Here is a 25,724-nt window from a genome sequence, read left to right on the forward strand (position 1 = left end):
CCCAGCTTTCCATAGTGAAACGTAATAATTAGCTTCCAGAGTTTGGGGTTCTTTTGTTTGTTCGGTAGTAAACATCTTACATGATCAGTAAACTACTTATGCATATGGGTTTGCTTGCAAGCCAGCATTTCCACTTACCTGACAAATTCTGAGTTGGGAAGCGTGTGCACTTTGCCTTTGTGTGTTGCAACACACTAACTAGACAAACCTCTTCTAGTCACTTTACAGGTATGTGGAGGTTCTAACAGAAACATTTTTCCATTTGAAAGGCATTTTACAGTTTAATGTCCCTGTAGTACAAAGGGAAAGGAATCTGCACGATGAGCTTGAATAAAAAACACCCACAGGATTATTGATCACCGTTCTGCTTAAACTTGCACTTCCATTAGGAAAAAAGTTTCTAGCTCATATTGTTCTTATAGTTTTAACTATTTGCTCTTAAGCCTGCAGGTAGATATTCCTGTTGTTCTGCTCAAAGGTTCTGTGGAATTTAAAAGAAAAGTGGATCTCCACAGTTTTTTTGTTTTTGATCCTCTTGAACATTGAAAATTAATTGAGTCCATATCAGTCTTTTGGGCGCACATAATCACCAAGCAGCCCAGAGATTATTTGAGAAGAATTCAGGTAGAGGCAGAGGAAGGGGTAGAATAGTGAACACAGGAGTTGAAGGAATGGAGAAGTTGACCTTTTGGTACCCAGAAGGCTGGATGTACTATGAAGTAATGGAAAAAGCAGTTTACTGCATTTTTGTCCCCCCTCTTACTAGCAAATGTAAAACTAGTAGTTGTAGGGAGTAGGATTGACTGATTTTGTTTGGGGTTTATTTTTAAGTGGGGCTTATTTTTTTTTAAGTGTAACTGATGAATGTTCCTGGCATTTTGCCATATTACTCTATTATTCAGCCACTGTATCTGGTCAGGTAAAATTCACCAAATATGTTCAGTTTTATTTCACAAATCCCAAAGACAATATTCAACTAACTTTTGCTTGGATGTAGAAGTTAAATATATTGAAAATATATTGAAGAAATATTAAATACAAAGGTATTAGAGGTGCCATGTATTATGTGGAGGCATTTTTCGGTTCCTTTAAGCAGCAGAGGATAAAGTTCTTGGAGTCATGAAGTTCTGGCAGAGTAGGACAGTGCAAATACTTCTCACTGTAGTTAGTGGTCTCAGTCTCTAGATGAATAGGGTTTGAGCAGGGAGGAAAAAGTCTAGGTATTCAAGAAGTGAAACATCGTTGTATTTCATGATGCAAACAAACAATTCAAGTGAAGAACTAAGTTTGTTCAGGACTTGTTTAAATAGTTCTGCTGATTTATGACTCTAGCACATACTCTAGAAGTAGCATACTGAAGAAGCAAGATGCCATGCTGGTCTGGGCTTGTGTATGTTACGTTGTATGCGGACCAGAGTTTCTCAGTTTGTTCAGGACTACTGATTATTTGTGATCTTTGTGATGTTCAGAGAGCCATACAGCTTCCATCTCTGCATCAGTTACCTTATGTGCTAGGCAGGCTTGACGAGGCATAGCCAGAACCTATGTACTCCAGTGGGACATTACAATAACCAAGGTGTCTGTTGCAAGGGTTGGGGACTGAATTTCACCTTTAGTTCATCATTTCTATGGTAATGCTGCTGTGCTTGAGTGTATTTGTCTTTGAGCTCGTCTTCCTTTCCATGCTAGCTTTGACAAGTGTTCTACTAAAAGATATAGGAACTTCCTAATGATAAAAAAAGCCTGTTGAACAGCATCTCGTCAATGGCTCTGCTGTAAATATGCCAAGTCCCTCCTGCTGGGCCATCTTCCTGTTTCTTCATTCCAGAATCTGCTCCCTGTCCCTCCACTTTCAAACTAGACAGACCTGTGCTTCTCCTTCGCTAATACTTCACTAATACCAGCCCCAGTCCTTTAAAAATAATGTTCCGTCTCATAAAAGTTCAGGTGCTGGCTTAAAGGTTGCTGGGGTGGCAGACTTGGAAATCTCTTAAGTGATCTTGATTCAAGATTGAAGGCTGATTTCCAGAATTTCACTTTTATCAGTAACCAAATGAATTAGCATATTTTGTATGCAGTCATTGTTGCATTTGCATAACTGTACAGTAATCAAGTGTGCTCACCATTGCAGTTTCACCAAGTACTGTCTTGTCTGAAACATGGAATTGTTAACAAGACTTTTCCAATATCTTGGCTGTTGAGGTGTGAATCACTTGGTTTTCCTTTGCCAAAAGGAATGCCCTGCTTGGCTTTGCCAGAAGTAGTAGGAAAAAAATATGTCTTGGTGTAAACATGGGAATGGAAGTAAAGAACAGAGCTGCTGCTTTAAGCAGAGTCACTGTTCTTGACTTTTCAGAAGTATTTCTCAAACTTGCTAAAGAAATTAATAACTGTTTGAGACTCTAGGATACCATTAAGGAATCACTTGAGTAATACTGCTGTTACTAAAGTCTGTTCACCAAAATAAGCCATTTCTTGTCATCGGGGCTGTCAGAAAATGTAGAAACAGGATTCCCCACTGTAGGTTTCTGACAATCAGCATAATTTTGTTCCTTACCTGTTTCAGTTATAAAAATAAAAGACTTTATTAGTAGAAATGCATCCTAATTTCTTCACAGTTGTAAGATCATAGTCAGTCTGCTGCTGGTGTGGCTATAGGTACTCTTGGATGAACCCAAAGTGGTTTTTGTAATGATCTGAAACTAGTCTTATCTGGGGCAATGGACTTGCTCCAGGTTACATGGTACTGCCCTTTGCTTTGGTTAGAATTTGATCAAAATGTGTTTATTCCTGCTTTTCAAAAGTTTTCTTAATGAATTTTTGCTGATTGCACTTTCTGGGCATCTCAGGTTTAAATCTTTTGCCCGCAGTGGCACTGTGCCAATGCAACAAGAGTGGTGATAAGGGGTTACGTCTTTTCTGATTTTGCTTGTAGGGGATTTAGAGAAAATGAACAATTATTCATTGCCACCCTTAAAACTGCAGTCGGTGACATTTGTTACAAGGATTTGTGTTTGCTTCTATGGTACTACACAATCAAGTTAGCAAGCCTTGTAATGTTGAAGAACAACCTTTCTTATCTTACCGCATTTAACTGTTTTGCAGTGGCTCGAGACAACATCTCACATACCTTGGAGCTAAGGGTAGAAAACATCAGTAGCCTCATGACAGTGTTTTGGTCTGTGTTGTAAGATAACAGCTGACTCAAAATGTCCATTTATGTCCAAAGCAACCTATTGTGTGGACTCCTTTAGCCCTTTTCATGCTGTATCTTGAATTTTAATTTATTTACTTATGTAAGTCATATCATATGATCATTAAAAACCAGATATATCCTATCCATACCAGCTCTTTTGGGAGATACAGTCAGTTTCATGATAAATTCAGAGGTGAAGCCTGAACACAAGGGTTCCAGGGTAGTGGAGAGGTCAGCTGATCTTAGTTGACATGGCCAACAGAACTGGTGTTGAATCATGGATTTTTCAGCAAGACTCTTGCTTCAGTGAGTAAGGGCTTCTAGTTTTACTTCTAGAAGAACAAGCTGTTTCCAGCCACATTTTGACAAATACAGGAATGAGGCCAGTTCAAAAGCATAGGCATAGCATAGATTTTTTTCCTGCCTCAGTATTAAATTAAAAGGTACACATATTTCTTATCTTCTTCCTAACTAATTTCAGTTTCAACTTGTTCTGTTGCTCTGGTTATATTCTACCAAGCAATGCTAGTCATGAAGGTATGGGTCACTTCCAAAAAGTAAGGCAAGGTATACAGGAGGAAGATTTCTTAGTCCCTTAAATTAGGCAATTGCTTAAGCTGTTTCTTATACAGAACAGTTCTTTTCATTAACACCACAGAGCAATGGAAGAAGGTGATGGTTTCAATTTGACAGCAAAAAAATTATGCCAAGTTTGCCGCAGAGTTTTTCAGCATTAATGTGCATCTGTAATGTTTGTATTGGGGTTTTTTTTTTTCAGTCATTGGGTTTACACATCTTGTAACTCACGAAACTGAGTCAGTGTCATGGAAGCTTTTGCCTAGAGCTGTTTGATATGGTTAGTGCTCAAAAGACCCACTAATTCATGGTGAGTAGTTGCTCCTAATGCTTCCAGCTTTCAGAATCTTCTTTACTACATTTAGCTTGAATTAGTGCACCTTAGTGACTTGACCTGATCTAGTCCAGCTGTAGAGAGAGTAACTGTGCTGGAAAACAGCCTTGAGCTCCTCAGCGGCTGGTCTTACTATCTTTTTAAGTTGCTGCATCTGAACTGTGCTGGAAGAAATAGATAGCATCTGCGTGGCAGACAAGCATATCATGCATTGTAAGTGCACATCTTAGTTAATGCTAAGGCTAAGTATGCTAACACTTTCTGCTGCCAAAGGTCTTATGGCACTGTAGTTGCCAGCATTGCAATGTAATGCCGCAAGTGTACGTGTTCATAGCTGCTGCTGACAGAAACTGCGGAGTCCCCGAAGGAGTACGTTGCTGTAGTTGGAAGGATTTGTCCACCTTGGTTCTTCTCAAGCCTCACAAACCCCTCACGGAAGAGGATAGCAGAGTATTGAATCCCTGAATTGTTCTGGCAGAGCCGCCTGTTCTCCATCGTACTTTCCCCTGGGGAGTTTCAGATGCAAGTAAAAATTTCACCTGTACCCATGTGCAGACCACTTGTCCCATCTAACTCTTGTATGTGATGGGGAATAGTCTGCAGTGTGTTGCCTCTTTGGATAGTGTGGGCTATGTCACCCACTGAGGAAGAGGGGCTGAGTGCAGTGGACCAGCAATGAGAAGTTAAGCTTGTATCTCCACTGTTTCTTGGGGTTGAGTCCAATTTTGATACTCATTTGGTGAAGAACATCATGTTCTTTGGCTAGTCCATCATAGTATTGACTAAATTAGGATGTGTGCTTTAACAGAGGTACTGTCAGTGAGAAGTGATTTTCTGTGGGGTTTTTGGTGGTGGTTTTGGTGGTTTGGGTTTTTGTTTTGTTTTAAAATACTCAAGTTCGTATTTGTTTTAATTCAGTTAATCTGCAGATATCAGAGTTTAAAAATTGGCATTAAATTGGAGTTAAAAGTGTGACCTGGGAAAATACATAATCTTAGAAGAGAAAACAGCTGAAAGCGCTTCATGTTGTTTTTTGCAAAATTCTGTCTTTTTAATGGAAATTGCACGCTATTGTTTTGTACTGTTCCAGTTCAAAGGGCAAAAAGATTGGGAATGTGGTGCCATCCCAAACACCTGGGTCTGCTATATCCTTTTGATTCTCAACGCACTCTTTAGCTGTGCTGGTCCAAGTAAGAATAAAAAGAAAGCTGTCAGTTAACACCCCAGTGCTCCCATTTGTGAGCTTGGGGAGTAAATGGTACTTCAGTACTTTTTTTCTTGGGGAAAAGCCTCTAGTTTTGCATGCTTCCAGGTAAGAAGACAAAAGGCAGCTTCTCCTATATGTTGTTCTCCTTTCACTATCTTCAGCTTGCCCCTGAGACACTTCTTTCTCACCTGTTTAATCAGCTGCAAAATCCAGCTGGATGGACTCCTATGAGACTTTTTTTGCTACTGCAAAGTGATTTTAAAACACTCTTGAATCAGCTAGATTGGGCATACACATCTTCTCAAGTGCCCCTGCTAGAAAGGCAGTTTTCTGCTTTCTGTGTTCTGATTTAGGTGATCCAGTTTAGGGATGCGAACACCAGAACATGAGCCCTCCTCCCACCTCAGACTTGGGTTTCTAGAGAATATGGCCTAGCTCTGTTCCTTATCAATTTCACTGTCAGTCTCTGTCTAGTAATTGCCGTGCATTTAAATCCACTGGATAAATACTTGGTGGTGAGAGAGCAGTGCACATGCAAATTCTTTGCTACCTGCTGTGATCTTGCATGATTTTGAAGGAGTCGTACTCTGTCTGCCTCATCTTATTAATTCTTTGTAGAATTGTATTGAAGCAGGTGCTATTTAATTTTTATATATACATATATAATTAGTTAAAGGATGTAAAAAGAATCTTGATGGGTTTAGACTAGGCTGTAATCCTGGCCACAGTATGTACAGAAAAGCTTGTTAGGTATCTTAAAACATCTGGTAACTTATTAAAGGAAAATCTTTGAAGGGCAGCAAATGTGTAATAGAGATTCAGTGCTGATGGGAGTCAGATTCTTTTCTTTTAAAGCATTTGCCTTAACCTTACTTTTCAGAAGTTTAGCTTTTATGTTTTCTCATTGCATGATGTCACAACCATAGCTGGAGCATTTGTCTGTCAAGCATCACAAGCAGTCTCTGACTGCTGGCTTTGGAAGTGTATGTGTGCAGGAGTTCAGCTTAGAGGAGGCAACTGTGCTCTTTTAGTGATCTCTGGAACAGAGAAATATGTTGCTTCTGCAGAACAGCTGTCCCAAAGTAAGGGTGGGAGGCCTGGGAATGACTACAACAAGCTATTCATTTGGGAGGAAACAAACCACCCAGATGAAGACCATTTCTGCTTCCAGCAAGCCTGTATCTTTGTCCCAAGGATACTTGAGATGTCACCATTCCTGCTTCTGTGATTTTTTTTTTTTTTTTATTGCTGCTGCTTTTTTCCCCTCTTACTCAGAAACTACTGACTCCCTTAAGGATTTTTCTCTCCCAGGCTGTGTATTACTCATGCTTATCTTTCCTTGTGTTATTCTTCTTGTTCTTCCTTTCTCCTTTTTGATATTTACTGTCTCCTTTTAAGAAAAATATTTTTCTTTCATGTTTCTCTTCCTTGAAGCCACAAATTCACCAAGGTTTGTACCAGCCATGCTGCATATGCATATGCTGCATTCCTGACTTCCTTCGCTCTCATTCACAACTTTATTTAAGGTAGTTAGTCAGTAACCTCTTTGGAGAAGGAGATAAGTATATGCATGGCTTCGAGTAGTGGAATCTCAGTGATGCTGTTGGACCCACTTTGATGAAACAAATCTCATCTGAAGGACAAAACGTGACCTCAATTTCATTTGTTCCTTTCCTTGCACTGTTGAAACCATACTATGTGTACATGGAATACATACACAGCATAAGGAAACTCATAAAATGACACAATTTGAAATGTTTCCACTAACAATGAAATAGGCTTAAAGTATTAACCTGAAAGGTTGGAGAAATGGTATATAGGAAATCACTCAAACTTGTCTTGATCTAGAAACACCTGAAAATGGAGACCTGTGATACTTCGCTGGGGGATATGTGCAGCAATGGCTAGTTCTTCATGTCGTACTTGAGGTGATACAAGTACATGGTCAGTTCCTGATAATTTATTCGTCCTACCCGGTGTTCTCTGGGTTGTTGGGAACCTTTCCATAGATGTTAAGTGGATATAAACATTTAAATTTTTCTTCCCTGCAGCCTAAAGAGTGAGCTTACTCTGTTATAAAGTATAGTAAGCTCTGTATTAATCGGAGAGAAATCTATGTGCAAATATTTCCTGTCTCTAGCATATATACTATCTTGGCTGACTTTCCTTAAACTTCAAGGTGAAAGACTGGTTGTTAGAGTATGTAAAATGGAATTGTTTAGAGATAAGATTTCATGTTTGTAGCCAGCATCTGAACAGCTGTACTTAAAGACAAATTGCAAAACCCCAAAGTATCCATTCTGCTTGTGACAGTGCCTTAGCTACACTGGAGAAACGTTCTTAAGTTTCTGTGGCTGCACTGCTTTTGTGACAGGTTTTGCTGCTTTCACACCTACCTAGGTGGGAGCAAGTGGCAGTTCTGCTTTGAGGGAGGAGGCCTGGGCGGTAACTTTCATGACTGATGATTTCAGTTTGTTTAAAAAAAAAAAAAAAAAAAAAGGCTTGATCCTGTTGTGTTGTCACCTGTAAGCTCTCTGTCATCTCTGGCCAGTGGCTGATTAAAGTGACTCATCCAGGCACTTGAAAGCAGGTAATGACTAAAAGGTGTAAATAATAACCAGTCAAGTTTACAGGGCAGGGGGCGGGCAGGAAGATGCCTATACAGATTTCCTCTTACCTAACTCTTAATCTTCCTTTATGAGGTGGTTGCCCTGCTAACTTTTCCTGTCCTTGGTGATAGAGGGAGTTGTCCTTTGGAAGTGTTCAAAGTCAAGCAACCATGGCAGGGGCATTGTACTAGATGATCTTTGATGGTCCCTTCCAATCCAAACCATTGTATTGTTCTGCTGTTGAAACATTACTCTCTGAGTTCATCTTGTTTTGGATGCCCTTTCTGAGCATCTTTCTTTTCCTACTCCTCCTCTTTTTATTTCCGTGATTCCTTTTCTCCAAAGGGTGGCGACAGGATAGGGGGAGCAAGATCCATGGTTTGTGATGCGTCTTGGTCTTCAGCCTTGATATTTCAGCTGTATGACTTTTGTACCTAGAAAATAATATATCTGCTTAGTGGTATACCAGGTTTTTTTACATCTTTGAACTTTGTTGTTGGTATTTCCATCGGTGCTTTGGAAGAGAAAATTGGACACTAAACAGCACCTTTCATGATGCAAAGGCAAAATAATGCAGGCAAGTTGAGGTAGATATGCCATTTTCTTTTTTTTTAAGTACTTCCATAACATTCACATAACTTTAAAAAGTTTTATTTTTAGAACTTTCTGCTTGATGGGAAGACCTGTTGGGTCTGCCTCTCCAAACTTTTTTGATGAGAGTGCTTAGGGGACATGTCTAGTTAATTTGGAGCAGATGGAGGAAAGGTTAAATCCGAAAAAACAGCTTATTTACGATGACTTGAAAACTGTCAGCTGTTACGCAGTTTTACACTCCTGTCAGCCATCCTGCCACTAGAACTGGTCAACTAGTGAGTGAGACCCTGTTATGAATGACCTCCTAGTTACCATAGGATTTGTGTCTGTGTTCAAACAATGTGTGTTTCTTTACTCTTATACTCAAATCAGGGCACTGGTATAACAGTAAAATGAAACCTAAGACATTCTTAGCATTTGCTTAAGTGACTTAAAGTGTATGAATTGATGTTTACAACATTAGTTCTTCCTCCTTTGGCTTCTATTTAAAGACTAGCACAGGGAGTGGATTGACAGATGTAAAATACTAAAACTGGTTTTAAAAGTTCATGCTGTGTGCCATTTTGCATTGCAGTCGCCTTGCATAATGACATGAGGCTCATACACAAGCAAATTGTAAGAGTTGGATTTAATAAAACTGTAGAAGAATATTTTCATTTGTAAAATGGCAAGATAATGTTAGTGTATACCAGTTTTGAAGATTTCTGTAGATGTGAGATACAGGTGGTATTTCAGAGATAGTTTAAGCAAATTTTCAATTATTTAACCAAGCTGAGTGGTGCAGTTGGTACAGCAGAGGGATGGGATGTCATCCGAAGAGACCCAGACAAGCTGGAGGGGTGGGCCTGTGAAAACCTCATGAGGTTCAACAAGGCCAAGTGCAAGGTCCTGCACCTTGGTCAGGGCAACCCCCGGTACCAATACAGGCTGGGGGATGGAGGGATTGAGAAAAGCCCTGTGGAGAATGACTTGGGGGTACTGGTGGATGAAAAGCTGGACATGAGCCAATGATGTGTGCCTGCAGCCCAGGAGGCCAACTGTATCCTGGGCTGCGTCAAAAGAATCATGGTCGGCAGGTCAAGGGAGGTGATTCTGCCCTTCTGCTCTGCTCTGGTGAGACCCCACCTGGACCACTGCATCTAGCTCTGGAGCCCCCAACACAGAAAGGACATGGACCTGCCGGAGCAGGTCCAGAGGAGGGCCAAGAATGTGATCTGAGGGCTGGAGCACCTCTCCTACAAGGACAGGCTGTGAGAGAGTTGGGGTTCAGCCTGGAAAGAGAAGGATGCGGGGAGACCTTATTGCGGTCTTCCAGTACTTAAAGGGGGACTATAGGAAGGATGGGGACAATCTCTTTAGCAAGGCCTGTTGTGACAGGAGAAGGGGTAACAGTTTTCAACTAAAGGAGGGTAGATTTAGGCTGGATATAAGGAAAAAAATTGTTACAATGAGGGTGGTGAAACACTGGCACAGGTTGCCCAGAGAGGTCGTGGAGGCACCATCCTTAGGAACATTCAGGGTCAGGTTGGATGGGGCTCTGAGCAACCTGATCTAGTTGAAGATGTCGCTGCTCACTGCAGTGGGGTTGGACTAGCTGACTGCTAAAGGTCCCTTCCAACCCAAACCATTCTATGATTCTTTCCTGCCTGTGTGGTTGTTGGAGGTTGTCTCGTGGTCTTTCTGTGAAAGATAATCTAGCCAAAGTGAGTTATAATGCTTACCAAGATACATTATGACATAAGGTTTGCTCTTATGGTAAAGGAAAGTTGAATATCTGTAGGCACTTTTGCTTCCTGTGGTATCTTATCTGAGAAATTGCTGTATGATGTGTCTTCAGTTATACATCTAAGTTTGTGTTCTTACTAACATATACTTAGTAACATTTTTTCTGATGATGGGAAGAATTTTTAATTACAGGAAGCTCATTATACACAGTTCATTAAAATGTAAGTACTTTTTCTAGAAGCTCTAGCTGCACTGATGCTTAATTTTGGGGGTGCAGAAATATTTTCACTCTAAATATTTTTAATAAATGTACTCTGTTCTTCTTCAACAGAGGTGTTATGAACATAAGCAGTATAGAAATGGGCTGAAGTTCTGTAAACAGATCCTTTCTAACCCCAAGTTTGCAGAACATGGAGGTAAGTTTTCAAATGGCATGTGCTCTCTGGTTTCCCAATACTTAAGGATAGAGTAATAATTTGTAAGTTTTATTTATAGCATTTTGTTATTGTTAACCTTTTGCACTTAAAGCAGTAAGAGCATCCAGAAACCTGCACCATGTTAAGCACTTATTGTTGGTAAGATTTGTAATTTTAAAGACTGGTATTACCAGTAGTTAGTAATCATAGCTTGCCATTCTTTATCTTCATGCTGCAAGTCTAATATTCATTATAGCATGGTGCAAGTTTCTTAATACAAGTATGCATTGTGTAAATCAGTTTTTTGGGGAAATAGTTATTCGCTCATGTAGGAGTGCAAGATAAGAGGAAGAGATTGATTATTGTTCAGCACTGTATGTCTGTTAGTTCTGTGGGCTCCTACTTTTTCTGAAAGAATAATCTTATTATAAAAGAAGTAGTCCCTTGCTTTATTTTCCGTCAGTTCTTACTACTGGGTTGAGAGTTTCTTTTCACTGTCCAGAAATGTTTGGGTTTTTTTTCTTTGCCAAGTAGTTTGGCATGGCTGGATGTGTGGAAGTCTGTGTTGTAAATAAATACTTGAGTAGTAGTTATAATGCTCCTTTACAGTAAAAAAAAATACCTCTCTTGAAAACACTTGTAGAGCAGACAGTTTTTAGCTCCTTTAAAATAAAATGCTGCTTCATGTCTTGGGGGCAGTAATGCATAAAGTTCATTGTTGTGTACGATATGCTTAAGTGAATAACCTGCCAGTACAGTTTTCCACATGAAAAAAGAATGCAAAATCTTGATGCTGCTAACTGAGTCTAAATTTGTGTTTATACTATATTTAGAGTTGTTATATTAAGCTTAAAAAACAATGAAAATGAATAACTGACACTTATTTCATCTTTTTGTGTGTGTGTGTGTTAGAAACCTTGGCAATGAAAGGACTAACATTAAACTGTCTAGGGAAGAAAGAAGAAGCATATGAACTTGTGCGTAGAGGCCTAAGGAATGACTTGAAGAGTCATGTCTGTATCCTTTTTGAAATAGGGCTTTCACTTATTAATGGAAAAAGTTTATTTCTACGACTACTTGATCTATAGAATTGAGCAAAGTCCAGTACTGTTATGCTTCAGACTGGAAGTTCAGTTTTAAATTTTGTTCCCGGTACAAAAGAATATTTTGTCTAAGCTATCCAAAGGGCAGATGCTTTGCAGCTATACTTGCAGTCACAGTTAGCTCAAGTATTATTCTGGCTTGCATTATATAAATTTTTTTTTATTATTAAGCTGTAACTGTAAACTTGTGGTGGGCTGAACTAGGCATTTAAGCATGTGGTTTGCTTTAAAAACTTTAGTAGTTGCCGTCACACTGATAAGGACTTGTCATATATTTAGAATGCAGAAACTGAAGCACTTCAGTTGTCCCTTATTCAAAAATGTGTTTGAGTTAAGCCTGAGAGTCTTTTCAGAGATCCTGTCACTTGGTGTCCTCCCCCAGTAAGCGAAAAGTGCAGTGTACAGCCTATTATATGCACCCCATACGTATAACTGGCAAACAGTCCTCTGTCGTCAGTTTGCAAGCAGTTTCTTCGTACATCTAAGGAAAAGAATTGTAATAATGTTACTGTCCGTTTATAAAATGGCTTAAGAGCTTTATACCAACTGTTCTGTCACTGACATGTTGGATCTGTTTTCTCCCTCAGATTCAGTAGTATCCTTAACAGTTTTCCAGGTTGGCATGTCTATGGCCTTCTTCAGAGGTCAGACAAGAAGTATGACGAAGCTATCAAATGTTATAGAAATGCACTGAAATGGGACAAAGACAATCTTCAAATCTTGAGAGATCTTTCTCTGCTGCAGATTCAAATGAGGGATCTTGAAGGTTACAGGGTAGGTACACATACTGCATTTACTATCAACTTCTAGGGAACTGCAGCAAAGGGGACGAAATGTTTAATGAGACTTTTAAAAAAAATATACAGTTAGATCCAGTGTTAAAACTATGTGCTACTCAGTACTTCATGAAAGTAAAAGCAGACATGCTACTGAGCAATTCCTGTAAAGTATACAGATTTATTGGCATGTTTAATGATTCTTCAGCTCAGTGCAGAATTTTTAGCTTTTTTTTAATGCTGTATAATCCAGCTGTAGACAATCCCCAGTCTTTTTATTTATTTTCTTGGAAACATTCCTGCAGGTAAAAAGGCAATGTGTTCAGAAGATGACTGTTACTCAGGGAAAGGAGTTTCTATCTTTTAATAACTTTTTACCATATATCCACCCTCCTTTAAATCAGTGGCCACCAGTTTTCTCATGGCAGCAGGTAACAATACAAAGCAAGCAGTGTGCTGCATGAAAGATGGTATTTTGCTTCCCAGCCAACCTGGGCATCAGTGACAGCTCCTTTGGGGTCCAAATATTTCCTAACTTTTCCTGTGATCAGAACTCTTGAATATTCCTCTTCTTTCTTGAATACTCAAAATGTTTAGATTACTATGTGGTTTTCTTCTGTTTATTCTGTAGTAAAGCTGAACACAGTTTAGTAACTTCGATTGGAACCCTCTTTCTGCCTGTTACTGCAGCACCCAGTTACTTGATACCTTGTGTCGGTTTTGTGTATTTGCTGTGTAAGGTGGTGTTTCATGCTAACTAACCTTTACAAGGTGGTAGTGTCGTGGCTGTGATACTTCTGTAAAGAACAGCACAAACTTTCTGTTTTCTCTACAAATGCTATTCTTAATGTAGTTAGATTTTTTTCTCTTGTCTTCACAAATTGCAAGCTGATGTCTACCTTGCCAATACCTTCATTTCTTAAAAAGCAGCCTCTGTTTAGTATGTATATTGCAGTGATGTTGATGTGGTTCAGGCAACATTGTAGTTGCTGCCATGATCAATGTATGGCTCACTTAGGGTTAGACAGAACAGTGACTGTAGATTTGTTTTTCTTGCTGTGCTATCCAGAGAAATATGACAATGGTCACCCTAACTATTTACAATTCAAATATTAATTGATTGAAAAAAACCCTTAGTTCCTCCGTTTTTGTGCAGGGAAACTTGTCTAGTTTTGAGCTGATGTAGACTGGTGTAATAAGGTATTCCTTTTCTCTGCAAAGAAATAGATCTTTGAGATCATTACCTGAGAAACCTTGGATAATATTTTATGTTAGGTTTTCATCCTTTCAGGTTTTCCTTGCACCTTTAAAATTGTGGTTGTTAAAACACGTTAGTTGGTTACTTCAGATGATTTACTTTTCAAATTAGGGTAATGTCAGTATGCCAAGAACAAGTTTTGTTCTCAGAGGTGCGTGGAACCACCAGCTAACATAGTGAACTTATTCCTGAGTTAGGACATTTTGTAATTATGGTGGGGTGGTTTTTTTTCATTTTAGTAATTTAGAAATTTGACTCCTCTTGCTGAGACAAGGTAGCCAAAACTTAGCATAGCTGCCAGAATTAATTTGCAAATGTGTGTTCTCTTGGCCTCTGGATAAATGTGAATCCAAAAGCATAATTGTGCTAAACATACAAGTAACACGTGGTTATAGAATGCATTAAGGATTAAATGTTAACACACTTAGAAGACAGTAATTCATGACTGCTCATATGTTAGTTTTTGAAGAATGTGAATTTACTCTCCGAAGTGGGGAAAAAGGTTTTAGGGATTTTTTTTTCCCTTCGCTTTGATTTCTACCCACTCCTACTTTATAATATTTTGAGTGGTCTTCATTCTAGTCAAACTGAGGTAACTAGTTTTAGTTCTTTGTTAACCCTGCTTCTGACTGGGCTTTTTTAATATGTAGTAACTTTTTCCCTTTTATTTTAAATTACTTAAAGATGTGTTTCAGGAATGTGTAGCAAAACAAGTAATAACTTTCTCCTCAGATTAAAACAACACGTTATCAAGCAAATCTGTTGCGTCTTCCAGCTGTAATTATCTTCTTGCCAAAGACTAGGGATGCACTTACATGACTTATTTTGCCTAACAACACTTGTAATGATTTAATACATATGTACTTTCAAGGTGAATTTGAAACACCAGTATGTAGTTAATGTTCCTGCATCTCAAACGAAAGTATTCTTAATTGCATTCTGTTCGTAAGCGGTAAGACAGGAAAAGCACATGTGTCATACATTAACGAAGTTAGCCTGACTCATCAGTATTCAGTTGGACATGATACATTATTTTGTGTGGGTTTTTTATTTTCAGTCAGTCAAGACCATCATAGTGTGTTAAAGTTTGCTCTTTCTTTTGGTTCAAGAAAAAAAAAAATTGCATACAGAAAACTACTTTTTGATGACAATCCTTAAATACTGGAATACTGAAGACAGGGTTTTGCCTAATGAGTTCTACAGAACATCAGAATAAAGTCAGGAAAATTAGTAGCTACTTTTTTGCAGGAAACAAGATACCAGTTGCTTCAGCTCCGACCTGCACAGCGAGCGTCATGGATTGGTTATGCTATTGCTTACCATCTGCTGGAAGACTATGAAATGGCAGCAAAAATTTTAGAGGAATTTAGGAAGACACAGCAGGTAAGAGGAAAACACAAAATTCCTGTATGGATTGCTGCTTAAGCCAAAAATAAAACACTGCTTCCTTTCATGATGTGAAAACTTTATGCAGTTTCTTCAGTGAAATGATTTAAACCCCAAAGGCTGAGCTTTCTCGTGTGTCTTGCTTTCCTGTGTAGACATCACCTGATAAAGTAGACTATGAGTACAGTGAACTGCTGCTCTATCAAAATCAAGTCCTCCGGGAGGCAGGACTTCATAAAGAAGCCTTGGAGCATCTTTGTACCTACGAAAAGCAGATCTGTGATAAACTGGCTGTTGAAGAAACAAAAGGTAATTACTTTTTGAAAGCGCATTTAAATGCGTAGTATACAGTGGAATGCCTGTAACAGTCTGCTTTTCCCATCTTTTGGAACTTCATCTTGGATTTGTTTTTAGATTGATTTATTTAATTCTGCTGTAGTAAAGAACTGCTTGTCTTGCAGCTGTTTGGTGCCTATGATACTCTTCTCCCAGGTTGATAAGACATCAGCAGAGTACAGACGTACTGCTCTGAAACTTTTGAGCTGGTGGACATTTCAGACAGATGATCCCAAATGGATGTCCTGAAATTCTGTTTGGGGTAGTGTACCCAGGCCCATGCTATTATAGCTTTGAGAGTGGTCCTGACAGGGAGACCTCTTGCTGAAAGGGCAGAATCATCTTTGCCAAGGTAGAAGGCTTTTAATTATACTTGCTCACTCTTGCAGTGTATGGAAATAGGCCCTGTAGCTGAGCAACCCAACATAGGCTTCCATTATTATAATCCTAGTGTATGGTATTATAACAGCAATATAATGCTGTATCTTATATTCCATAGCTGCAGTTGCAGAGTGCTAGAAGTTCATTCCTCCAGCTCTATAAACAGGTGCACTTTTTCAAAGCATGTTTTGTTCCTCTTCTGCTTGATGCCTGTACAGTCCTTCTGTGAAATTTCCTATCTATTGAAGGTACTGTTTGTTCATGGCCCATGTTGGAATCTATTTGGATGATTGCTTGAAACAAAGAGAAGAAATCTTTTTACTCTATGATGTTATTCACATAGATGTTGTAGCTAGCTCCCTATTCCTGCTAACAGTAATCTCACTGTCTTGCGGAAAGGACTAGGAATTGAGTAGCAATAGTGTTATGGAAGGTGTGTGGCACTTCCTCAAGGAAAATGATTGCAGGCAACTCTCCACTTTTGCTGAATACATTACTTGGTTTGCATATAAATGGAAGTGGATGTAGGGATTACACTATCACAGACCATTTTTCAGACATAGTAGTGGGAGTTTTGGTTTTGGGGTGGGGGTATTTTTTTATTACTTTTATCTGAAAGATCTTTTGACATAATATGTGTTCTTAAGTTTTTGATAAAGGTCCAAGGCTGATACTGAAATTGGATTTTCAAATAGGACTTCACAAAAAAAAAAAATCCCAAGACAAAACACAAAACCTCCTAGCAAGTTACCAAAACGAACAACAGAAATACTCTGCAGTCTGTGCGCTTTCAACAGAGTACAACTGATTATTTTTTTCAGGGACAGCTCTTGATGTGTTGTTAGGCCTAGCTTAGCTGCTGTGCGTGCTACAGAAAAGCCTGCTAATAAATGTGTTGTCTATGAATTTTAAGTGTATGTGCAAAAGCCATTGTGGATGAAGTACAACTGAGGAACACTGAAAATAGTATTGGTATTTCCCACCATTAGATAAAAATCAAAACTTTTACCTCAGAGAAGAAAGTTAGGCTTGTTTTCCAGATTCTGTCATTCTCAGTGAGGGAAATATGGATGTTTTCCCTGGCATTAGATACTTCATGTAGTCCTCAAGTTATCCTACCTGGGGGAAGCAGCATCTCTTGACAAAATTACGTGTTAGTTGTGTGACACGGGGAAGGAGAGGTAATGCTGACTTGTATTTGCCTCTTGAAACTGGATGAGAAAACATTACCTTAATGCAGAATTACACTGTATCACCTCTGGTGTGTAAAATTTTAGTGCCTAACAGTTGTCAATAGCAAAGCTTTGTAAAATATGGTTTCCCATTTTGAAATGGGAAATTGACTTTTATTCCTACTCCAGGATCAGCAAAGATGCTCTATACAGTTGTTAGATCCAGACTTCACTTTTGACAGTTGTATCTTGTAATGAAGTATCATGAAAAGGAAACTTGATTGCAGAATCTTGAGAATTCATTAATCAGATCAGTGGCTTGATTTAAAACACTGAAGTTAGTTTTATGAAATACCAGACTGAAGAACCATTCTTTTATTTGCAGCTCTGCAGTTTCAATTTGGTATTCAAGATGCTCTATACATGAAATACCGTGTATTGCTTTTAATTGCCTTCTGTAGTAAAAACTGTGCTTTAAGTAACCAGTCACTTCAGTAAGTGAGGAAAAAAAACCACGTGCATCTTGCTTTTAACATTAAATTTCAAGTAAGTTTCAAGAGTTACTGGCTGAGTTGTAGAATCTTACTGTAATTGCACTTATTGTCAAAGTAAAAGCATATCTGTCAGCTAGTTTGTGATGCCACTGTGATGATTTTTTCCTAAGAAATTAGAATTTACATGGAGTTAAGGATTATCTAATATTTTCCTGTAGCGTGACTAATATTACACTGCTTCAGTTTCTTGTTACCTTAATTTAAAACTTCTTGGATTTCACGCAGGAGAACTCCTGCTTCAGCTTGGCAGACTTGAAGAAGCAGTTGAAGTCTACAAAGGACTGCAAGAAAGAAATCCTGAAAACTGGGCCTACTACAAAGGCCTGGAGAAGGCACTTAAACCGGGTAATGATTTGATATGTTGTAGTAAATTAGCTGTTCCTGCACATTTGGAATTTATATATTTATCAAAAACTTGTATTGCATTAAATAATAAAATATATCGTCATAATGTTTTTTTTAAGAAAGGCTGGGAGTATTTCTTGGTGTCGCCATGTCTTATTTAAAAGGTGCAGTAATCTTTATACGTGGTTGAAAGAAGAGAATTATTTCTTAAAAGACAGTTTTGATTTAGGATTTTTCTTTTACTGTCTCTGTTACCTTAATCTATTGTTGTAGGTAATACAGGTTTTGGAAAAAGAGGCATGATTCTCCTGAATGTTTTTTTTGTCCAACATTTTAGCAGGAACTCTTTTTAAGACAAGAGAAGCAGTTAGTCTTCCACTCCTGGAAGAGGAATTTACAGATACTGAATACATGAAATCATTTAGTACAGCAGTTTTAAAAAGGATAATATGGAAATTAGTGTTCTTTAGGAAGTATATAGCCATTAGTTGCTATATATGCTGATTCTTTTTTTAATCAGATATAAATCACTCCCACCCCTTCTTCCCTTCTTGCCAAAAAGGAAGGAAAAAGTAAACTGTAAAATTCTGTTCCAGCTAATATGATGGAGAGGCTAAAGATCTATGAAGAGGCCTGGACTAAATACCCAAGGGGACTAGTTCCAAGAAGATTACCATTAAACTTTTTGTCGGGTAAGTGCATTTTTGCTAGGCAGGTAGTGATCAACACTTGTGTTTCTTAAATATTAATGTTTTAAGAGCATAAACAGTCTCTAATTGACAAGTAATGTGTGGTAAAACAAAATCAACAGGTCTTTTTCCTCTCAAGGTGAAAAGTTTAAGGAATGTCTGGACAAGTTTCTAAGAATGAATTTCAGCAAAGGTTGCCCACCAGTCTTCAATACTTTGAGGTCATTATATAAAGACAAGGAGAAGGTAGGTTTTTCCCCCCACTTTTTGCACAATATACCTCGTAGCTGTGATGCATTAGAGTTGAAGAAGCTTTTTTTCTTCAGTGATCACTTCATCAGCACTGTTGTATATTATGGCCTAGTATATCTAGAAAAAATGAAGTATAAGCATACGTAGCCTTGTATCAAGTTGGTAAATGTAGAAGACTAAGATATACTTAATTGTAAGCTGCATAAGTGCTAACCAAGGGAGGCTTGGTCTTAACTTATTAAAAAGAGAGGTGAGATTGAGTGTATTCCCATATGCATTATAATCAAGGATATTGCAGAATTCTCTTACAAAAATAACTAGTTTGGGTAACACCAAGAAGTTCAAGTTGAAATAAAGTACATTCTTGCCCATAGATACATTTTTTTTTTTTTTTTTCTCTTGTCTTGCATGTGTAGGTGGCAATCATAGAAGAGCTCGTGATAGGTTATGAAACCTCTCTAAGAAGCTGCAGGTTGTTTAACCCAAATGGTGAGTGCCAAGACTGGCATACTTCATGGAAGCAGTGCCTGGTGTAAGCATTATGTGACCATTCAGAGGCAGGAAATTAGTGGGGAGTGAAGAAATAGACATGACGGGGTTTTTTTCCTTCCCTCCCCGCAACCTTCCAAAACAGAACTGAACCATAACCATCCTTAGAATGGATCTAAGCTATCAAATATAAAGTCTGTACTCAAAATCTAGATACTTGTTCTAAAGGTTTTGCTGGATCCACAGATTTGATCATCTCTCTGCAGTTTTGAGCTCAAGGATTCTATTCTTAAGGCTTGAGTTTATTACTGTCCAGAAAAATGAAATTTGAAAGCTATGTTAAATCTTTAATTGCAGAAATGTTAAACAGAAAGGGATAGATACTGATAGCACAGTCTTCAGGGGGAGGGGTTTTGGACTTTACGTGGGGCTGCGTTTTGTGTTCTTGGGGGGTTGGTTTGAGAGTTAAAACATATTTCCCAGGTTTTCACTGACAACTGTTTTGTTGTGAGGTATGGTTCTACATGTACTGAATCCAGCCTTCACAGTTTCCTCTCTGGTAGCTTTATGATGTTTTCTTAGTCATTTGCATAACTACGTCGTAACAGAAAATCTCCAAGAAAAAAAACTTTTCTGCATAGAATATCAACAGAGGATAGTCTTGAAATTTTGGTAAATGGATTATAATAGTGTAATAAATAGGACAGCGTGAATTACTCTATGTTAACACTTTTCAGGATAATCCTAATTATTAAACGACTTTTTTTTTGAAGTTACAAACAGTTATTTCCCTGCTTTGCAGAAACATTAATGCAATACTTCATTATGAAATTCTCGCCTTAAGTTGCCTGTTATACATTTCCCTTTGATTTAATGCTATAGGCTACAATATAGCCACTCAATACCAGTTTGAATTTGTTCAAGCCTTTATGTGCTTTTCTGGTATAAGGAAATGGCTTACTGTTATTTCTGTTTAATTAATTATTTTGCTTTTATATTAAATTTCACTCAAATAAACAATTTTCTGCTACCTTAAAATGAACAAATGAAGAAAACAACCTTTTGGCAGTACTGGTGACTTCCCCCCTTGCCCCCCGCCCCCTGCAAGGTGCTATGATTCATAGTCAAAACTGAGTAGGGAAGTGAGCTTTTAAGACTTTGGTAGCAGTTTGGATTTCAAACAGAGCCTTTCTAACTTCCTTGACTGTTTTGTAACTGACTGTAAAACTGACTTGTTCATAGGAATGTTTTCTAAGATACCTTTAGGTGAACAGTGAGGATAAATTTTGTCAAAGGTAGAAACAGGAAATCTTTTTGAAGCTCGGGTTTGGAACAGGCACCCTGTTTTGTTTCTGACCCACGAACTCGCTTTTCCTTTCCCTTAAAACCACAGAAGGGAACAGCACATACTCAGGTCTTGTCAAAACAGGCTTAAAAGTTAATGGACTTACCTGGACCCAGGTGTTTGAAAACACTCCCAGATCTGTTGTGACAGCCTGATACCGAGTCAGAATTAAATTCAGAGGCTATATTATTCATAGCACTCTGCTTCTGGCATGTTTTTTAATAAACTGAACAAAATAACTTTTTCCTCCATTTTTCTCCCTCCAGATGATGGTAAAGAAGAACCTCCAACCACTTTACTCTGGGTCCAATATTATTTGGCTCAACATTATGATAAAATTGGACAGCCATCCCTGGCTTTAGAATATATAAATGCTGCTATAGAAAGTACTCCCACTTTGATAGAACTCTTCCTTGTGAAGGCAAAAATCTATAAGGTAAGTTTGTCTTGTTCTTAGTGACCACAGGTCGGTTGGCTGTTACAATGAAAGACTTTTATGTATGCTTATACTTTTGTGTAATGTTTTTGATGTGAATATTGAAGTGTTAAACTTGTATTAAGCAAGACACATAGATAATCCATGGAAAATTACTTAGTGAATTTTAGTGAGTTTCTAGGTAAAGCTATTGTTTGGCTACTTGGTTTTTCTGATGCATGTAAATAAGCTCCTGTGAAGATTTTTAAGTCAAAAAAGGACAAATATACTGCAAAATGTAAATTCTTATTTTACAATTATATTTTTCATATTAAAAATCACACTAATAAATTTAGTTGATGTTTTAAATGTCTTCCACCTGTTCTGACCCCCTGGTTTTTTAACTACTTAAAAACAATTTCTCAACTACACTATGATATTGTATCAGAATGGGATTATCCAAAGTGACCTTTAAGCATTTTCAAGAAAAAGGTCTACTACCAAAAGACCTGTAATTCCATAATGAGGGAAAGCAATTTTTCTGCATTTTTTTTTCTTTAAATGTCTCTTGCTTTCCTGAAGAAAGCTGTTTATTAAAAACTGTCTAAAAATTAACTAATTATATTAAACGGTGAGTAGGTAAAACATGCATGTTCTATAATTACTGAATCTAACTGGAATCTCTATCTCTTTAAGCATGCTGGCAATATTAAAGAAGCTGCAAGGTGGATGGATGAGGCTCAGGCTTTGGATACAGCAGACAGATTTATCAACTCCAAATGTGCAAAATATATGTTGAAAGCAAACTCCATTAAAGAAGCAGAAGAAATGTGTTCTAAGTTTACAAGGGTTTGTTGCATTTAACTTATAGGTCTTTTGAATAACGTGGGCCCAATCCCTTGTGGGATAACTTTTTCTGTCAACTTTCCACTCACCTTTACTATAATCTTTAAGTTCTGTTTCAGAGCAACTATGATTGCTTGCTTCACTAGTGGTAGTCAGTATCAGGCCTTGAATTAATCTTGGATAGGCATGATTCCATAGCATTAAGTGAAAACTCTAAAGCTGGGGTTTGGTCATTTTTTGCCAGGTAGGAAAAATACAGCATTGCCTGTTTTAGAGATAACTTCTCAGAAAATTATTTTTTCAAAGTAGTCTTTGGGTTTAATGTTTATTCTTTAGGATCTTTGAAATATCTGATGAAGTTGCCCAGGTCTCTTATTTTCTAATGGTAGTAAGTTAGAGAATTCAGACTTCCCTTGGAACAAAATTTCTATGTGGCTACTAGGTAAGAGGCTTTTTGAGATGTCTTCCTTTTGTGAACAAGCTGTCATGGCCATGTTTAACAGTGATGAAGGGAAGCTGCATATTGTATCTGGTTTTTAATTTCCTTTTTTATTCTGGCCGCTTACGCATGACTAATTAGCTGGCAAAAGAAGTTTGCATTATGCAGATTGCTTAATTTCATGCATCAGTGTTTGTCCCTGCAGTAACCCATTCTGATAGGTTTGATGGTCTCACAGATTACTTTCTTTTAATTGACTTCTCTTGCTGTTACTCTTTCTGTAACTGGAAGTCAAAACAGCTCAATGTAGTCTTTCCAGAATATTTGGCAAATGATAGCTTTAGAATACTGGCAATATCATTTATGTGTTGTCAGTGGGAGGCAGGCAACAAGCTATTGGGACCTACCTGCAGAACTAAAGCCGCCTTAGTTTGTTGTCCCATTTTTGTCTTCTCTCGAAAAGCAGGAAGAACCTGCAGTGGGGTAGGTTGAACAGGGAGGGGGCTATTTATAGGGGAAAACTGAAGGATTCTTGTGAAATGGAGGCCGTGTGCAGGCAAATACGGAGGCAGGGGATGTTCTGTTTTATATAAGCTCAGTACATTTACGTTGAGTTTTTCATGCAAATCTGCTATGAATCTAGGTTAATTGACCTCAAGTAGCTTTAAGATGATGTCAAAAAGCAAGCCTACCAGTTGCCCAAAACTGAACTTCCAAAATACAATTTAATAATGTTGTTCTATGTAATATTTCTCATCTCCTTTTGATCTTACGTCTAGTGCTCAAATACAAACTTCTTAATTAAAAAACAATAATTAAAGAAGACCTAATTAAGCATAATGAAAATGGAACAAACAATTTTTCTAATTTTTAACTGCCTAAATCAGACTGGTTTAAAGGCTGCCTTTCTCTCTCATTTGGGGCATTGTCCTTATGCTTTGAATATTATCTTTCATCGTCCCAGCTTTGGCTCTTGGCTGATTCTTGAATATCCTGGTTTTCACAGGATCAGAGTAAAGTCAGAATAGCTACATTCACCCCAAGTACTGACTTTGATATTAAGCTTGAAAGGCATATGATAAATTCTACAGAACTGTGCAAGTATATACAAACACCAGATTGGAAAAACAACTGTTATCTCCTTTTCTGAAGCGGAAGGTGTCGAAGCTACCAGTATTCCTTTTGCTTTGCCACTGCTCTCTAGTAGTGATCACATAAGAACTAACCTGTTACTACTGTAATTTACTACGGTTAGCTCAATCAGCAGGTCTCTGGAAGACATAGATGGCAGTTTTACTTTTTAAAAAAAATCCTGCAGGTGTCAGTGTCATGCCACATGCTAGAACTTTTCTGCCACTTTTATTCATGCTGCAGTTTGTTACTTGTGCAAGCAATATTAAAAACACTGAATGAATGTTCTGTCCTAAAGGTGAGGACCTGTCACAGTTAAATGGTCACTACCTGGCTCTTCATTGTGTATTTGTGACTATTCCAATAAATGGAACATAGGGGAACTTTTTTTTTTTAATTAACAAAAGAGCAGGTCCATCTTAACTCGCACTTCTGACTTTCAGGACTCCAGTTTTGAAATTTAGCCCTCTTTTTGATAGCCTCTTTATTTGTGCTTTTAATTGGAACAAGATAAAAGAAATAGCAATTAACAAATTGAATAAGACTTATTTTTTTTATAACGCTGTTTTTGCTTTTAGGAAGGAACCTCGGCAGTAGAGAACTTGAATGAAATGCAGTGCATGTGGTTTCAGACAGAATGTGCGCAAGCTTACAAAGCAATGAACAAATTCGGAGAAGCACTTAAGAAATGCCATGAAATTGAGAGAGTAAGTACCAAGTTAAACTGCCTAGGTTGGAAAACACTAGCTGAAGTTTATTGTGCTAATGTTTTCTTTCTGAGCAGTAAGAGTATACTTCATGTAGCTTCAGGAGAAATTTCGCTTCATGTTGGCTACTGGCAAGTTGATTAAATTACATTTCCTCCTAAAAATGCCATTGTAAACTGTGTGTTATAAAGAGATTCTATAAAATCATTTGAAGATCCAGGAAAGAACAGAAGCCTCTAAGAAATTATTTCTTTTGGGCAGGGTACATAAAAATAGGTGTCTGGGTACAAACCAAGAGTACGTGTACTTTAAGTCTGAAAAAAACATAGCTGTGCTGACAAGCTCAGCCTTAAAATAAAGATATCACATTAGTTATTGTTAAGCTACTGTATTTTAGAGGGAGAGAATAAATGTAAAAAGCTATCAAAAATACTTGATATCTTCTCCTTTAAAAAAATAATACTAAGCTACAGTTTAAAAGAAATTGTTAGAAATACGGAGTAGGAGCAAATAATCAGGAGTTTGTCATGGAGATTACTAAGGCGTCTCTCTAGGGTCTGCATTGTTTGATATATCAATAAATGATCACAGAAAGGGATTGAATAGCGCAAAGACAACACTGTCTCAATGCCAAATGATAAAATGGCTCATGAAACGTAATGTTCAGCAGTGCAGTCGGTGAAGGAGGGACAAGAAGGATTCTTTGCCTGTGCGTAACTAGTAAGAGGTCTTACATGAATTATTGCTGCTCAGGAAAGAAATCCTGGAACCATTACAGACTGCTGCAAAAACTTGTGTTGCTGTGGAGCAGCAGTCAAAAGGACAGTGTTGGGAATTAAGTGACTAGAGAATTTAGTACTTCTGTTACATGTCGTAATGATTACATCTGAATATCACACCTCTTTAAAAATGTGCTAGTAGGATATGTGCCGTGTAGTAACTTCGACATAAAGAGAGTGCAATTAGCTTGTCACGCTTACTATTTTATCCTCAGCTTTGACAAGCAACAATTGAGTTTAGGATGAAGTTGTATGAGATCACAAGTACGGGGAGAAGTTGAAGAGGGGAATGACTTTTCACTGCTTCTCAAACAAAAACGAGGGGACATGAGGTGACAATGAGGAAAGCAGATCTTGAACAAAAGGAAGTACTTTCTCATACCACGTGTGATTTAAGTGTGGAATTCGTTGCCGCAGTATTTAATGGAAGTCAAAATTATACTTTTGACTGAAAAAGAGGCATTCGTAGAAGAAAAATTCAAGTGCTGTTTAAATACAATAAATGTAGAACCTTCGTCCCTTAAACTGCAAATTGTCAGAGGATAGTTACTGGTACGAGATTGTGAAATGGGTGAATTTTTGTTCTGACCTAAGATGCCTTCTGCCTTTTCACCATGACTTTATTTGTGGAGGGTTTCTAAAAGTTAGGTTGTATTTGTGAAAC

General features: G+C 37.9%; 1 protein-coding gene across 2 annotated transcripts in view; it reads left to right on the forward strand.

Moving 5' to 3' along the window:
- NAA15 (N-alpha-acetyltransferase 15, NatA auxiliary subunit) overlaps positions 1-25,724 on the forward strand; it is a 39,774-nt gene that overhangs the window by 3,168 nt on the left and 10,882 nt on the right. For both annotated transcript variants that reach the window (XM_064450193.1, XM_064450194.1), the window contains exons 2-13: positions 10,573-10,657; positions 11,570-11,674; positions 12,377-12,534; positions 15,043-15,177; positions 15,336-15,489; positions 17,849-17,968; positions 18,565-18,660; positions 18,797-18,903; positions 19,326-19,398; positions 21,010-21,179; positions 21,855-22,007; positions 24,153-24,281. In XM_064450193.1, the coding sequence (XP_064306263.1) occupies positions 10,573-10,657; positions 11,570-11,674; positions 12,377-12,534; positions 15,043-15,177; positions 15,336-15,489; positions 17,849-17,968; positions 18,565-18,660; positions 18,797-18,903; positions 19,326-19,398; positions 21,010-21,179; positions 21,855-22,007; positions 24,153-24,281 (1,485 nt within the window). The remainder of the gene's footprint in view (positions 1-10,572; positions 10,658-11,569; positions 11,675-12,376; positions 12,535-15,042; positions 15,178-15,335; positions 15,490-17,848; positions 17,969-18,564; positions 18,661-18,796; positions 18,904-19,325; positions 19,399-21,009; positions 21,180-21,854; positions 22,008-24,152; positions 24,282-25,724) is intronic.

This window comes from Phalacrocorax carbo, chromosome 4 (genome assembly GCF_963921805.1).
Source record: "Phalacrocorax carbo chromosome 4, bPhaCar2.1, whole genome shotgun sequence".
Taxonomy (NCBI): Eukaryota; Metazoa; Chordata; class Aves; order Suliformes; family Phalacrocoracidae; genus Phalacrocorax; species Phalacrocorax carbo.